This window comes from Gambusia affinis, linkage group LG16 (assembly GCF_019740435.1).
Source record: "Gambusia affinis linkage group LG16, SWU_Gaff_1.0, whole genome shotgun sequence".
Classification (NCBI taxonomy): Eukaryota; Metazoa; Chordata; class Actinopteri; order Cyprinodontiformes; family Poeciliidae; genus Gambusia; species Gambusia affinis.
The window spans coordinates 10828695-10846125 of record NC_057883.1 but is presented as its reverse complement, the minus strand read 5'-3'; the positions used below and the strand labels follow the sequence as shown (position 1 = coordinate 10846125).

The following is a 17431-nucleotide window of genomic DNA, read 5'->3' as shown; positions in this document are numbered from 1 at the left end:
GTGCAGCTGGGGGTAGAAATGCCAAAGGCAAGTAATGTGATCAAATGACAAAGCAACATCTGCTGGCAATTTAAGATAAAATTTTGATCTGTTGTAATGGACATTTACTTTGTAAACCAATCAACCAAGTAAATCATAACTAGTCACATAACAACATAAGATGTTACTGCATACTTCCAGAAAACTGTAAAACAGCTGACACACTGACTTCCTTTAAATCTCTACTAAAAACCCACTTGTTTAGAGTTGTATTTGAAACGTAATCAATTGCAAATTTATTGACGGAATCTGACTTGATGTTGTGTTTTTTATGTTGATTCTATGTTGCATTGTGCTTTTGTGTTTGATTTGATGTGAAGCACTTTGAAATGCCTTGCTGCTGAAATGTGCTATACAAATAAAGTTTGATTGATTGATTGATTGATTGATTGATTGATTGATTGATTGATAAATGAAATAGTTTTAACCTGCTGGGTCTCACGCCATCCAGCCAGCAACATAGTAAATTGTTGCTACATTTAGAATGTTGCTATGCAGTAATTTATAAACAGCCATGGTCAGAAAGTTAATGGTGGGAGCCAATCACCTGGCTTCATTGGATGCTACAAATTGGAAACCACACACTTTTTCAGACTGTGAACATAAAATAACACACTGTTTTGTTTTTTTTTTTATTAAAAAGAATTCAAAACTTCTACCAAGAAACCAGCAGCCCATTGGTCCTCTTATGTATTTAGATGTTGAAATACAGAAAAGTTTACAGAAGAGAGTTCAGATGTGTCAGAGCTTTGAAGGAAAATAAGGACTGGGAAAAACAATAAGTCAGGTTAAACACAAAAAAGCCAATTGGTGTCACTCGGTAAAGGTTTGAGTGGCACAACCCCCGAAATAAAAGTAAAACCTTTTAATAATTTGATAATAGAGCTACGTTACCTCGGGCTTTAATGTTCCAAAAATAATCCAAATGATCAATTTATAAGATATAATTTACCGTTCCTTTATAATGCCTGATGAATGAAAATCGCAACATGAGCTTCTGTCGAACAACACAAAGGGAGTAACTGGTTAACAAAAGTTAAATTGATAATAATAATAAAAGATTGGCAAAATAACTCCACTGGCCATGCTGGCAATAACAACTCAAAAGTTTCCGCACTTGTTCCTTCCTTTTTCTTCATCTATAGCCGTCTCCAAATCTTTATCAAATGTGGGCATACAGGGGGTCAGAAAGCCATCCAATTGGTCAAACAGATATGTTGTATGCATAACATGAATGCATGAATGACCTATTTGTATTCAAGCACTGCAATGTGCCTAGTATACACAATTGAATAGGAGCGCAAGCATATAATAATAATTAAGTATAAGTATCATTCTGGTGTATCTGGTTCTGGGCGAGTCCCTTGACTCTCTGAGTACCAGCATGCAAGCATCAGTCACCTCTGCTACACAACTGACTGAAAGCAGCAGAATACAAAGCACCTGCACAACAACAGATGGGTCTTTAATGGGCATCTGGCCAGACCAGAAGGTTCAAGATATTACATATAACACAAAGTAGCGCAAAAATACCGAGATCTGACCTTCTAAACTGACAGGCTAGGAAACAGCAGTAATCATCACATAAGTAGCCAACAGGCCCTTATTCTGGAGCAGCTGCAAAGAGGCTAGGCTCAGACTGAAAGAATCTGTTGATAAGATAAATGTTAGTCATGCTCGTTACAAGTCTGTGGTTTAGGCGAGAAGAGTAAGACCAAAACACAACTTGTTGGCTTACATGCAAAAATGCTGTGTTTGGAGGAAAAACAAACATAACGAAGCTATATGATACTTCAGGTTGCAGTGGAGATTCACCTTCTGTCTCCAAATCTTTATCAAATGTGGGCAGGAGGACAACCTATATAGTCAGAACTGCTATGGAATCATTTAAACTATAGCATATATTTAGTATGTGTTAAGAGTCAAAGACCTGAAACCAAGTGAGAATCTGTGGGCAGAGTTATAAACTTGATGTTCAAATCTCATTTCTACCCAATATGATTGATGTTGTAGACATACTGGTATCTTTGTCTCTAGATGTTCAAAGCTGGCAAAGACATTCCCAAAAAGACTTACAGGTATAATTGCAGGAAAAGATCATCCTACAAAATGTTATGGTAATTCAGGAAAGTTGAACATAAATGCACTCTACACTTTTCATGTCTTCATTCATAAAATATTTTTGTTGTTGTTGTTGAGCTTTACATAAAAACTACCGACTGCTTCGTGTTATAACTAAAATACAGTGAGGTTTGTGGTTTTAACTTGACAAAACTGTAAAAATTTAAAGGTGCTTTTAAGGCATGTAAAGAATTAAAAAATGAAAAGCAGTGGCAAAACAACAAAATAGCAAAGGAAATATATTAAAGTGAAAGTGCTACAAGAATGAAATTTAAGGAGTTGCCAAGGTCATAAGTGTTAGGAGTTGCTGACCACACTAAGCGCTTTAATAAATCAGCAAACAACACATTCATCTTCCAGCCAATCAATAATCCCAAGACCAGTCAAAATGAGTGACATTAAAAGGACAGAAATGCAATGCACAACCTTGTGCAGTCACAGTGGCAATTCATAGTCCAAAGGGCTTTAAAAAGAAACCGTGAATTCACTCAGCAGTGAAAATAAATTTTAAAAAAGTAATTTGCTGTCTCTATAACAAAAGCACCACATGTACGGAACAATATCAAACATGTTAACGAACACACAACATCCCACAAACATGCTGAGCACAAGGACACTGATCATCATGTCTACAAACTAATGTAGTGGTTTCCTTTTTACTTCAGAAACCTCCACAGCACGAGAGCTGACAAGGTGTGGTAGCTAAAAAACACAAACATGCACAGAAACTTAACCACAAAAACAAGAAGTAAAAATGTCAACATATTATAGCTTGAAAAAGAAAAGCGGATACAACTGAGCAAAGATATTTTTCCATCAGATTAGAATATTGAGGGGAAAAAAAAATACAAAGCTGACTAACAAGCTGCCTCCACTGAACCTTCCATGTTTCTTATCTTGCTCAAATGGCCTGACATCTCTGCTGCCAAACATTCAGTGGGCGGCCCAGAGTTTGAGTTCTGAAGTCCAGCCGTAAAGGCACCACATGATGTCCAGCGATCAAAGAGGAGTCTCACCGACCGATACGGCCCATGTTCTGATTCTGGCAAACCTCCAGCATTCTCCCATGTCATCAAGATTCCTGATGATGTCGAAGCAGTCACACATGGTTCTGTGCAGATATACATTTGTTTAAGATCAAAGAAGTCTTCCGAAGCCCAACACAAAACAGGCAACAAACCAAATTATGTTGGTCTTAAACATAATTTCACTGCGGTAGCAAAAAGGTTATTCTTTGTGCATAAAGTAGAGATAAAATTCAAATTTATGTGCAGACTTCTCACATCTGAATGTCTATTCCCACTATTGAATAAATAAAAATGGATGCTTATGCACACTGGCTCGTGACAAGTCAGTTATGAGGTACCTCCAGAAACTGCTTGCAGGCTGTTTCTCCCCTGCTGGTCATAAAAAAGCTGGGAATAAAATCAAGAAAAGGGAATGAAATTCTGAGGCCTGACTGCTAACTGTGAGCTTCATGTGTAAGAGCAACACAAAACAAATCAATTCTGAATTAGATCTTGTAGCAGGATTAAACAGACTCCAGAGCATATCATTGCCCTGTGACAGAAAAATATTAGTTTACCGCAGCTCCTTTTAGCTAAAAGGTGAGACTCTTTTCTAAACTTCCCCCCCGAAGGTAAAGGACAGTTTGCCAAGTCAGCAGAACCAGACCTGAGCCACATGTTATCCTGACAGCATGCTGCTCACCAACTGCAAGCCACCTCAGCTCTTTGTTGTGCATTTCAGTGATAAATGCAACTCTTTATATAATACAAACATGCTTTCAGCAATTAGACAATACAAAGCCTTACAAATCCCCACACTGACAAGAAAGCTAAAGCTAAACACTCCACCCACAGGGGAAGTTGCATAATGTAAACTACAGGCAAGAGGCAAGAGGAAGATAGGATACAAATTACTATTTTAAAACTGCATGTGTGAAACTTTTTACATATTAGCTGAAGATCCTTCAATTCGCTCTCTTGTGTCACCTCAGCTATGATATGAGAAATTAGAAAAGCGGTGATCTCCTGGTGCTTCATCTGGCTCAGTTTGATAGCAAGGAGCCTGTGGGGGTCTTCACAAGACAGCTTCTAACACTGTGGGTTTTCTTCAGTAATGGCATCCCACAGATTGCATAACTCTGCCACTGTACGGCCCTCAGGCATCAACTCTCTGCTACTGTAACCATGAGGCTGTCAGTGACTCCCATCCCCCTCTTTCTCTCATATACACGCAGTGTCCTCTCACAGATAATCACACACATGCTGCACACTCAAAGTCCCATTGTATCCAACGAGCTCTGAGGAGCTCTGGCTGCTTTCACACTCATGGTTTCAATGTACAGTACACACAAAGAAACTCATGAGTAAAGCTCAGAACAATGCTTCATTGGCTGAAGAAAAAAAAAAGAAAAAAAAGAAGCAATCACGAGACGTGATCTTGCCATAGACACTGCGATCCCACGTGTTTTACAACGCGCCAGCTGAGTCAGGAGATTTTTCAACAGAAAGCAGGAAATCAATACATTTGGCAAGCCTGGTGGAGTAGCTCTTTTATTTAGCAGATAATTGTCAATTCTCCTCACACATACATGAGATTGTATATATTTTGACTGGGAAAAAAGAACGTTGAAGTCAGCCTAAATCCATTAAAGAACAAAACAGGAAAAAAAAAAAAAATTCATATGTGCTGCATAAGCAGTAAATAAATGCTTCAGTCCTTAACTTCGCACATCAAACTCTTCCATCCACACAGCTAGGATCAACTCCATGACTCCAGTGAAGACTCGTGAGAATACATCTATAAATCCTCCACTTAAAAAACTTGAAAGGGATTTAAAATTGATTCCTAATAGAAAACTTTCAGAGACATATTGGCAGAGCATGTGTGCTCACATATGAGTTGTATTAGAGACACTGGTTGTTCTTATGATAATGATTTGAAAAGTTGGGAAAACTGATGCATAAGCTTTCTGTACGTTTCCCTGCTAAAGCATCCATGCCACTTAAACAAAAACGCCATTGGACTGGAAAGAATTGTTTTGTTTTTAAAATGTCTAAAGTAAAAATCTAAACAGGATGACATAGATGCCAATCCATTTAAATCTATTCAAACGCTTATTAATCTGAGGCTCCTAAAAAAGGCAGCTACAACAAACTTTATTTGGACTCATCAAGTTAACATTAATGAACAAACAATATTATAGAAAAGAATTTAATAGCTAGAATAGCATAGTCGAAGTCTAAAGCTACATTTAATTGAGAATTTTCTAGTTCCAAGACTAGAAAATTGCCTATTTCCAGATGCTGTCCATCTAGTCTGACTGCCTTTAGGAAGAAAGACAGACTAGACAACGAATACACAAAGTTGGTAGAGACATACACCAAGTAACTTATGGCCATAATTAAAAAGACAGGTGGTTCTATTAGGCTTCACCAGGAAGCTGAACATAGGCACATTCAAGTTTTTAATAAAACAGAAATAATAATAATAATTTTCTTCGAGTTCACAACTGTGTCCAAATAAAACACATTAAAGTTTGTGGTTGTAACAATGCAGATTGCAAAAAAGGTCATGAGTACTTTTTGTCTTGAGTACTTTTTCAAGGTACTGTAACTGAATACTATAACATTTTATACAGTCATCATAAGGAGGCAATAAAGCCTTTGTTACACATGGTTGCAATAAGCAGTGTAGTGGTTGCTAACCAGACAACGCCTTAAATAGGAAGACAAACAAACCAGATGAGTCTGCCAGAAAAAGTGAGAGGAATGCTGTAATCTTTCTTTCATGTCAGCTCGTAGTAACTGCATCTTCTCCAGAAGGGGAAACAGGAATATTCAAGCAACGAGAACATGGTTTCTAATGAGCCGGAATACATTCGATCATTTTTAAAGAATGTAATAATAAAATGCATGTAAAACATAAATAAACCCAATGTAAAACAATAAATAAATGTGAACATTTTCTGAACGTGTGGTCAAATTTAGCTATTTTAGGTCAAGAAAGTGTTAAAATAACAGATGGGATTCCAAACTTACTAAATAATACACTAAAATCTTCCAGATGTGTCTGGCCTTTGTTCAATGATTCATACGATGTTACTCCAAATGCTTAATTTAATTTTGTTGGAGGGGTGTCAATTTCCTGTCCTCCAGCGCCTGTGTTAACCAACTTCTAGATCTGACGCTGTTTAAGCTCCCTTTAATATTGAAATGTCTCATTTAAACCTCAACTTGAGTTCTTAGCTGCAAAAACACCAGCAAGCTACACGTTTAAATTTGTGAAAGTAATAATAAAACAAGGTATATTCTGCAACCTATCATAATCAGTTCGGGGTCTAAACTAGACCAATCCAAACCTTTGTTTTTCCCCACAATACATTCTTTTAATTCATCTGATGTGTTCTCAATTTCATTGTCATGGTGAAAAATAAAACTCCACTCAATCTTTCACTTTCTAGCAGAAGCTTGATTGTTGGATCAAAATGAACTGCTATTTGAAACTTCAAGCAGGTGTGAAGACTGCAGGATGAACTTTAAATCACAATGCACTTCGGCTAAGTACTGTTTGGAGGTTTACAATGGACTTCAGGCAGAAAACAACTATTAACAATGAAGTGGTAACACAACACAATCCATGTTGCAAACCTGCTGTAAAGCACATGCTATGGAGGAGCTGAGCTGCCTCTGAGTGAATTATGAAAAGTGGGAATGATGACGGCTGCTAAGGAGGAATTAGCCACAAACAGAGTTCAAAATTAAATATTCACTCCAAATTCAAATCTAATCCACTTAAGTAGGACTGACAACATGTCTTTTGGGTGAAGTTATTGAGAATGGCATTATCTGGACAGCAAAAATAAACATGCCTGCCAGTAAAAATATCAGAAAAACACTTAGGATTGGCATGCGGCAAATGCTGAAACGGCTGCAAAAGCACAGCAAATGCGGAAGGTGACAGATGTATAGATAAAAGTAATTTAAATTCAAATGCAGAAAGAGAGAGAGATGTTGCTACCTGAGAGGCAGATGAAAGTCATGTAATCTCCCTGGCCACCAGTGGCCAGGAAAGGTATCTTCTTCTTTGTCCTCCTCTTCACCTGTACACCAGCGAGCATCTTCTCATCGTGAGGTGTGAAGAGCTCCTTGTTGATGGCTGACTTGGCACTCATCTCCGACACAGGCAGAAATAAACAGATGAAAAACGATTAAATGGAGGGGTCCAGTCTTCACTGAAGAGGAGAAGAGAAAAACAAACCCAGCAAATTTCATTAGGCAGAAAAGGAATATTCTGCATTAAAGAGTCAAATTCTAATCAACACTTCTGGTAGTCCGTCTGATACAACCACTAGTTTGTGTATTTTAATGTATTTTAAATATCATTGTAAGGAGTGCATAAAATAGCTTATCGGGTGTTATTTTTAGATTTTAGTACACCCACAACATATACGTGGTTCATCTATACAATATTTTGTAGTGAAGAATCATAATTGGAAAAATTTTATATTGTCTCTGAAGTGTTGATGATTGACTATATAGAAGAAAAAAAGAAGAACAATGGTGAGCAACAGTTTTATGGTTTGCCAAAAAATGTGATTAGCTTTTAGGCATCACAAAACTGCATGCACATAAATTACATTACCATAATTCAGCACTGTGAGAACGTGGTTCCAGGACCAATCTCTGGGGAATAACTTTGCCTATTTTAAGGCAGCTGAACATAACCGTTTTGTAATTCACACGGTGAGATCTGTAAGTCAAATCATTTTAATCTAAGCTAAGAATCACCTCAATCTAGCACAGAAATATAGTCACATCATTCAAACTACTACTACCTTTTATTTAAAAAATGGGTTCTAGCTTTGTTACCTTATTGTGATGGGGAAATTGCCTAATGTGTTAACAGCACACAGTATTCACATCTCTAAATACTTTATAGAAAAAGCACTGTTCAAGAAAAAAAACTCAGGCTTGCTGCACCAGCTTTTGGGCAAACCACAAATATTGCAGACATTCTGGCTGCATCTTAGAGTTTGCGTGCTAACTCAAGGCCACGCTTTCACTGAAAAAGAAACAAGAATGGTATTCTTCAATCAGAATAACTTTTCTCATCAATCCATTTCCAGTCATGGTGCCTCATTAGCACCATTCCATTCTGTTTCCACAGGAGAAAATTCCTGCTATGTGAAAGTCATTTTTGCAGGGCAGGTTTTTGTATTTATCACAGGTTCAAAATGCTGGTCAGCATCATTAAAAATATTTGCCAACACCAACTGTTGTGTGAAACAGCACTTGTGCAATAAATTAGACTGGTGAAACAGTGGGTGTCCTGAAGGAAGAACATAAAAGTCCTGCTCTGGTGTTACTTTTATAGAAAAAAAATATATATGTATGTATATTTAACCAGCACAAAATCTGAAATGTCAGAAAAATAAGACTGACCATGAACAAAGTGTCAGCTGAATAACTACACATTTAAAATCCACATCAGAATTTTTACACTTGCAACTTGCTATACCTCTTATTGCTATTTTAAAACAAAAGTGAAAAGTGAAAGAAAGAAAAAGTAAAACAACCCTCTCAACAACATGAGATGCATTTTTGTTACTCTACTGGAGCCATTCTTCAAATTCCTTATGACTACATTGTGTTTGCGTTCTGCTCTGAAGGTACTTACAAAAATTAAATGGCTTCAGCTAAAGCCATTTGAAAAACTGTCAAGTTCCCCTGATGCAGAACAGAAATTGTCCCCCCATCATTACACAACAACATCTACCAGTAAATGTATATCTTATAGACAGGTGGGACACATTGGAGACAAAGCAGCAGTATGTCTGATGTCAGGAAATACTATGCTGCCTTGGTTTCACTATCCGCAAGCGCAGTATCTGGTCATAAAGAAGTGGGCTATTTAGATCTAAATGCCCTCAAGAGTCCCGTGGAACTTAATAATTGTCTCAGCCGCAGGCATTCATTCGAGACACATAGCGGCTAACATTATATACCACATATGCCACCTTAGTGCTGACAAACCACTCTGTCAGTCTCAACCTGAGGATGAATTACTCTACAGCAAGGCAAAACAAGGCATACCACTAAACAATCCCCTCATCAAAAACACTTGGTCACACAACGAAAACAGTTTTTTAAACTTGTTGTAGGATTTAATTAATTTCTATCAGATAAGCAGAACAAAAAGTTATGGTTTTGTTAAAAATCACAAAACCATAACTTACAAACATGTTAAAAATAGGTACATTTGAACATGCTAAACTATAGTCTATGCCAGTGGTCCCCAACCACCGGGCCGTGGACCGGTACCGAGCCGCGCAAGAAAAAATTAAATATGTCCGTTCTATGTATTGAGTCTGGAGGAGCTTTTATTTTGAAAATCCTAAACCGGATGCTGTCGGTTATGTCTTGCGTGCCAACATGCAGCAGAATGAGTAAGGAACAACAGCATCAGTGTCGATCCTTAGGCACACACCCCCCTGCTAAACTGAAATGGTTCTTGACAAAAATCGTTAATAAATACATGGTGTGGTAAATGGGCATCCAATGTAAAACTAGTTTTAGTGTCTTTCTGTATCAGAGCATTCATTTCTTTGACTGCATTATTCACTAGCCTCCCATCAGAGCAGCAGAATCCCCCCGCCCCCACATAAAAATGAACCAAAACTTAAAGTTAAGATTTTACAAACAACCCCTCAGGCATCTTGTATCCTGAGAAAACAGATCGATAAAGCAATATAAAGTTTTCAGATTGTTTATCAGCAACAGATAACCTGTGAGTTTGCTTGCCCTGCACAGCACAGCGGGAACATGGATCACAGATGTCTACGTTTCAAATGACCAACTGCACAAAAAGCCAGACAGCAAACTTTGAAAGTCACATTTACACCGATGAATTCTTCCTTCTTACCTTTTAGAGATTTTTATACAACATAGAACAGTTCCTTGCAAGAAAATGTTTCTATTTAATTTGCCTGTTAGTAACCAAGCTGCACATGGAAGTTAAAAGTAAAAAAAAAATAACTGGTCAAATGACCCTGGTCTCGTAGCTCCCTGTATTACCCCTGAAGGCGTCACTAGCACACATCTTCCCTCAGGGGGCCCAGCGAAGCATTACATCAGGGAAAAGGGATAACATGACAGGGACACAAGGATGAAAACAAGTAGGAATCTGAGGAGGAGGGGACTGAAACCTCCAGGCATTGAAATGTAGCCAGCTAGTGTGCAGCTTATGGTTTGATTTTGTACAGTCTTACACAACCCGAACAGCACAAGGCTGAGAAACTGTAGCCAAGGAGCTACTGTGGCAGTGAAGACAATGCACATACATCCAGCACTGCTTGTCACCCCATTTTCACCCAAAACACTTCATTAACTGAGGTTATATGGTGCACAGGAGTGAAAGGACCAGTAGTTTTTCCTTTGCTCCACTCTTGCTTTGCGGGATAAAGTTAAATCTGTTCAGGCAGTGCTTACTGGTCCCTTGGGACCTCACTGGAGTGAGTTTCTGTGGGTTAGACTGCACTGCACAGTCACTTCTTTAACAAGTACACAGTCCTGCTCTTAAGACCGGGCAAAAGAGAACGTAGACTTCAGAAGTGAAGTAATGATAACAGCCAGCACATAGCAGGCACATAACCAAAGTATATTTTAACCATGTTCCTTCTGTAATTAGGAAGTGTTATTTAACAAACGGAGAAAAAAATCTGTAAAGGCAAAAGATGACAAATGTTTAAAGTTGATTTCTTTTGATTTAAAATAGATTTTTCTGAACCTGATCCAACAACATTTAAGTTTTAGAGGTATACGTTATTAGTTATAGGTCCCTACAGAGAGGGTTGTACAGAGTTCTTCAACTTTCAATAAACCCACATTAAAAGACAAGCTGCAAAAATAGAAGAAAAAAAAGAGGTCTTTTGACAGTTCTCCATATCTATCAGATTGTGAAGGCATCTCTTCACCAGCTTTCTTCAGATAAGCCCACACATTTTGTAGGGAGTTTATGTCTGGATTCTAGGTAATTCCAAAAGATAATTTTATTTCTCTCAGTCAGTCATTTTGACTGCACCTCTACTCAAATACGATTGTTTAGCAGAAATACTGACACACTGCTGGTACATAAACAATGAATATCCATGCAGAATTACTGTATGTTTGACCAGCAGTGGGAATCAAGTGTGACAGTGAAAGTGGTAGAGGTTTTAGTTGAAGCTGGGTTTTAAGCTAAATTTGTTAAGGTAATAATATCTGCAGAAAACTATATCTGAAAGTACAAGACATAATGATGTGTCCAGATAACCTACTAAAAAATGATTAATTGTATTCTTCAAGCTGCTCATATCTACTCCCACACATATTTGGCTGGCTTTGGAAACTTGGGAGGACAAATTAGTTTCTGTCATTCTGCACTTAGCTCTCTGAGATGTATGAAAGACGTAGCAAAACACTTTGCTACATCTGCAGCCTTTCATGCATGGCTTTCATGTTGACTCAAACGTTCTGAACAAGTCCTGGGGGGAAAAACTCCCACAGTTTCCTCGTGTCCATGAAAACAAATAAGCAGAGGTTCATGCCAGTAAGACTAATTGAATGAATGTAGTCCAACATTACCATATGACTAGATATTAAATGTAACAGGTCAGAAAACTGAGAAATTATGTTCTCAAAATTTGTTTTGAAGTTTTAGGTGCCAGTCTGTGATAAGTCTCCATTTTAGTTATGCAATAGTACAACTCTGCTATTAGAAACACTGAATACTTACAAATTATTTGAAGAAATGAAGAGCATAATTCTATATTTGCTATATCGTGGTTTCTGCTCATCTGAGAGGCACAAGCCTCAGGCCCAGGAGGCAAAAACTCAATCTCTTTACCTCATTCTTAGGAGATCTCAAGCTGTTTCCAGACCAGAATGAATGCATCGTCCTAAAGTCCACCTGTGAATCTCCAAAGAGAGGCGCCCTGGAGTCATCCTGATCAGATACCCAATCCACCTCAATTGACTCCTTTTGAAGCGCAGGAACACGTTTGCTCTGAATATTCCCTGGATTAAAAACCTTCCTCGACCCATCTATAATGTGAAGTCCACCAGAAAAGTCATTACAGCCACTTGCCTGAATAATGCATGCAGGGCAAGAAGTACATATTTTGTCTTTAAAATTTGGTGAATGCTAAGCAGAATGCTTTTCTGCTTAAATCTTCTATTTTGTCTGGGAACACAGATCTCTACCTGCAACAGACAAGATCCTGTTTAAAACAGTAAAAACATTATTTTATTTCATAACTGTCATGTTTTAAAAGAAGTGTTACAGCAAACTTTATGGAAAGATTCAACTAGAACTGATTACCACCCCCACACAACCCAAGATGGAAATCCTCTGGGAAATTTTGTAACATTTCCCCTAAGATTGACTGATTTTACTGCTGTATTATGACATAAACCCCACAAAATATCGCAACATTCAACAAGAGTGGATAGATTTGACTGCTGTAAAGTTATCAGAAGATGTAAGCTCTAACTGAACTCAAATATGGAAGAAAACTGAAAGTAATTTCTGGGAATATTCAGCCATCAGAAACGTTCAGCATGCTCCGACGACAAAACACCAGGGGAACCATCAGGATTAGGTCCATCCCAAATGTACAAACTCCCTACAAGGACAAGTTTCTTGTGTAAGCATACACTGGTGATTTGGTTTTGCATTTGTTTCTGCAGCTCAATAAACTGAGATAAAAATATTTTTAAAAAAATTTTAAATTTTTAAAAAGATAGCTCTAGGACACTACCCATATTCCCGAAAAAAGGTTCCTGCTGTGGAAATGTTCAAACATTTTCCTATTTGGAAAGCCTGCATCCTGACTGTCTATTTCAGAAGTCATTGTTGCATTTTTTTATTGAGTACATACCCCGTTTATGCAAGAGAGACATACCTCTCCTTTTTATGTGGCTCAGAATTTGTCTCAGAAGTATTTTACTTTTCCAAAAATTCTTATTATTTAATTTTATTTTATGGGATAAGCAAATCTGCTAAATTTCCATTGCACCATGTTGGACAAAAGACAAAGATGAGAAAAGTACATTCCACTGGTGTGCTCCCTGTATTTTTTTTTATATTACATAAAAAATAAAAAAATTCTAAATCCTTTGGAGGAATAGCACTCCATTAAGCTAACATACTGAACAAGACCAAAGACTTTTCCCTTAGCAAAAAAAAAAAAAACATTGAACGCATTCATTCAGTTTTTCCCAGGTGACTCAGCCGATGCTGAAGCTATAAAGCTGAGAAGGATGTGGGCTAAGCTAAGCATGCATCATTGAAAAGCATGCCAACCCCGCAAATGAGCTCATTGTTTACAGGCACCTTACAGCAGTAAAACATTTGAGATGGAACTGGGTAAATAGTAGAAAAAGCAAATGCACTGCACTTACTAACCGACATCTCAAACAGTGCAGGAATCATTACCACAATGACTCTGTTATATGGCGAGGCCAAAGCATGAGGCATTAACAATACAAATGTGAAAGTGCATTATGCAAATGCAACAACTGTGTATGCCCACAATAAATAGCACACACAGGAGCATGTGGCTAGAGAGGAAAAAAATATCTACAACTCTAAGGTCAAGATCAGGGGTGGGCAATTAATTTCTTCAGGGGGCCGCATGAAAAATCTGAAATATGTTGGAGGGCCGATCCAGTAATGACTCAAATTTAATCTTGACTCATTATTCATTTTCTCATACCTCTTGTTGTAATAAAATATTTAAATCATATTCTTTTGTTAAGAAGAATATTCAGTAAATATTAATAAAAATTAACAATTTGTGGTTTGGCTGAAGTGAGAATTAACAAATTAATAGTTAAAAAAAATATCGTCATCACATCTGAATTTATTTTTAACTTTTTAATCTCTCCACAATTGAAATGGTGTGTGTTATATTAATCAACTGATCAACTGCATATATGAGCAATAAATGGTTTTAAGTGTTGGAAAAAGCCTGACGAACAGATGAGCAGCTGGGCAGTGTCCCGTATGTCACAGCTCTCATCCAAAGCCAGGGAAAAATACCGGTACTCAAAATCATTCACGCTGTCTTTCAGTTGCAGCACCAGGTTCGTCGCGATGTCCTCAATCCTTCTCGTTACGTTTGCGGCGGGAGAGGGAGATGTTCTCAAAAGCGTCTTTTTTTCTCAGGACATATTAGCACTGCTTAATATACTCTCCGTCAGAGAAAGGTTTGCTCTTCCTAGCAATCTTGTGGGATATGACAAAACTTGCCTTGACTGCAGCTCCTCTAGATGCCAGGCGTTTTTAAAAAGTGTTTGTTGAGCTTGCAACTGGGCTACGAGTACAGACGACTCAGTGACGTGCTCTTTCTCTGAAAAGTTCTTGTATCTCTTTCTCGTGTTTGGTCACATAGTGACGGTGGATATTATATTCCTTTAACACAGCCACCTGCGCACCACAAACTAAACACACGGCCTTGCCTTTGACTTCAATAAAGAAATATTTCGCTGTCCATGCCTTGTTAAAAATGCAGAATTCGGAATCAACTTTTCTTTTTTTACCGTGAGATGACATTTTGTGGGGATCGTGTATTCGGCTGCTAGCATCGCTTGTTGTTGCTGTGCGTTAGCATTTACGTACGTGCATTCATAAACCGTGCGTCAAGCCCTTTCAAAATAAAAGACAGCTGTGTCGCATGCACTCGAAAATACGGTGTTTTGTTTTGACTGGGGGACCAGGTCTGGTCAAGATGCTGCATATCTTCATGTTGATAATTTTCTATTAAATGAATACAAAAAAAGATGAGTTTCAGACATTCACAGCACAAGGAAAATCACTGTTGTAACAAAGGAATGGTGATTACAGCCTCAGAGATTTTGCTTTCTCCGGGGCCTCAAATATCACTGTAACTTCGTAGGAAAACAAGCACGCCGAGTACTCTGTCCCTTTTCTCCATAAACTGACATATAAGACAGAGGACACATTTATTTCTGCCCACAGGAAAATGTTACCAAATGACTTTAAGTCATGCAAGGGCAAAGCCAGCTGAATAGGTCACATAACGATGACTGTAAGTGGACAAAGACGTATGGGGGATAACATGTTTTAGGGCTCACCAGAGCAAATTGAAAAGAAACAATTTATCATTTCAAGTGGGTCAGGTAGTTTTACTGAAGAGAGGTACACCTAATCTGACTTTGGTCTACACATGAACACATCCATATATTGTAAGAAATTTCAATACTTATATGTGTTAATGTTGCTGATTGTGTCTAACGGCTAGTGGAATCACAGAATGGAGATTTTCAGAAAATTTGAGTAAAGCACAAGATTAATAAAAAGATACATTAATAGAAAGTTGAGTGGTAGGAAAAAATGCAGCTAAACATAAGAAGATTCTAACGGATAACCACAATTTCTAAAAGGATTGTGAACCACTATTTTGCACAGGGGTCCTTAAATGTTTGAATTGATTTGGAAATTAAGAACCCAAAGTTTGGAGGATACTTGGAGAAATACAAATTGCTTGAGGTCCAGTTGAAATGTTTTCACAGTGCGTAATGGTTTAGAGGCAAATGCCATGTCCTGAAGTCTTTCCAATTTGTCTACATTCAGTGAAGCCAGTTAATGCTGCAATGGTTTAAGCTTCCCTTTGCAGACTTGCAGCTTTATTTTAATGCCATTTCAATATTCCAGCAGAACGTAGCCCCTGTCAGCACCACCAAATGTACCAGTACCTGGTTTAATGTCCATGCTCATCACTGCACTTGATTAGCCAGTACTCTGGCTTGACATAATCCCTATAGAAAGTCTATGGCAGGTTGTCAAGAGGAGGATGAGAGACACCAGAGCCAACAGAGCAGACAAGACGAATGCCGCCTCTGAAGCATTCCAGGCTTCCATTAACACCTCAGCTGAGACATGGGCTGAATGCTTTCAAACCCCATGCTACACTGATACAGAAATTCATGTGCACATTTTTTTTTTCATGAAGTGAATTTTGGGTTTTCATGCTGTTAACCACAATAATGGTCAAAATCCTACTAGTATAATGAGTCAATAAAATTTGATCCCCAGTTTTGTAAAATTGCATTGATAAAATTGCTTTTTAGACACCTGAATGTGAATTCTATTCTACTTACATTAAATCTACTGATGAAATGCATTAAACTTCCCTGATAAAACATAAATCTATCATCTCAAATTGCAACTCATTAGACCACTAATATCACATTGAGAACGCAATGCATTCCATTTTGCCTTAAATAATTTCAAGTTAAAGCCGTGATTGCAGGAAAACAGTGCCGTTATTGTGGCATGACAGAAGCACAGCCTACAGTAATAGCAATGAACTATTCCATTTGGACAACATTTGACAGGGACATCTCTCTGTCTGTGAAAATACTGGATGATTAAAACCCGGGCGCTAGAATTTAGTACGTCAAAGGAGCGTGAAAACCTGCAGAGAAAGCATTGAGGTATAACTGACTTTTAGGAATTCCCTGATTAATTATTAACGCGAGTTATCCGTTGTTTGTTAAAAAGAAAGAACAAAAAAATAAAATAAAATAAAACAACAATGACGACTTTCTCAGCGTGTTTGTCTTCTCCGAAGCTGATAAAGAATATTGACAATAATTGCTCACAAAGTCTACAGTGTGAGGTCCACTAAGTTTTATTATTAAGAAACACCATCACGCGCACTGTCAGTAGGTGAGCGCGTGCATTCGCTCTGGAATCACCGCAAAGTGGTAGAAAGGTTGCTGACGCAGTCGCTAGTTAAACACAAAGCGAAAGGTAGAAAAACACAAAATAAAGTTGTGCTATTTTCTTTTGGGTAAAACGTCGTGCTTACATGCAGTTTTTCGGCAGGTGTAAAGCTTCGCGGAACTCACCTGACGTGTTAAAGCGAGTCCCTTTTTTCCACGTGCGGATTTCTAATCCCTCGCTTTATGTATCCAGCTGTCACCGCTCACCCACTCCTTACTTTCTGCAGCCTCTTCCTTATTGGTAGCTGTCTCCTCAAACTAAACGGTAGCATTTCGTGTTTGACATCGCGTCGACTTCACGTCTCTGATAGCTGTTGGTTTCTTAGCGGCGGGAGGAGAGTTTTCTTCTTTTTTTTTTTTTATCTCCCCTCCTCTGCTGCGCAGCCAGCCAGTGTCTGACTCTGGTCTCTGTGAATGGGAAACCAGTAGCAGTTTTGCCAGACACACAAACATGCACGCCAATCACGCAGACTGTG

The 17431-nt window shown here is 38.1% G+C and overlaps 1 protein-coding gene across 4 annotated transcripts in view; it reads right to left on the bottom strand.

Annotated features, from left to right (window-relative positions):
• The window catches only part of stxbp6 (syntaxin binding protein 6 (amisyn)), a 110821-nt gene extending 93390 nt beyond the window's left edge, over nt 1-17431 (bottom strand). For 2 of the 4 annotated variants that reach the window (XM_044142221.1, XM_044142220.1), the window contains exons 1-2: nt 17082-17425; nt 7186-7399 (exon numbers count right to left, since the gene is read on the bottom strand). In XM_044142221.1, coding sequence (XP_043998156.1) covers nt 7186-7339 — 154 coding nt within the window. In that variant the 5' untranslated portion in view covers nt 7340-7399; nt 17082-17425. Of the gene's footprint in view, nt 1-7185; nt 7400-17081 lie in introns of all 4 variants that reach the window. The other 2 variants (XM_044142219.1, XM_044142222.1) reach the window with 2 other exon arrangements.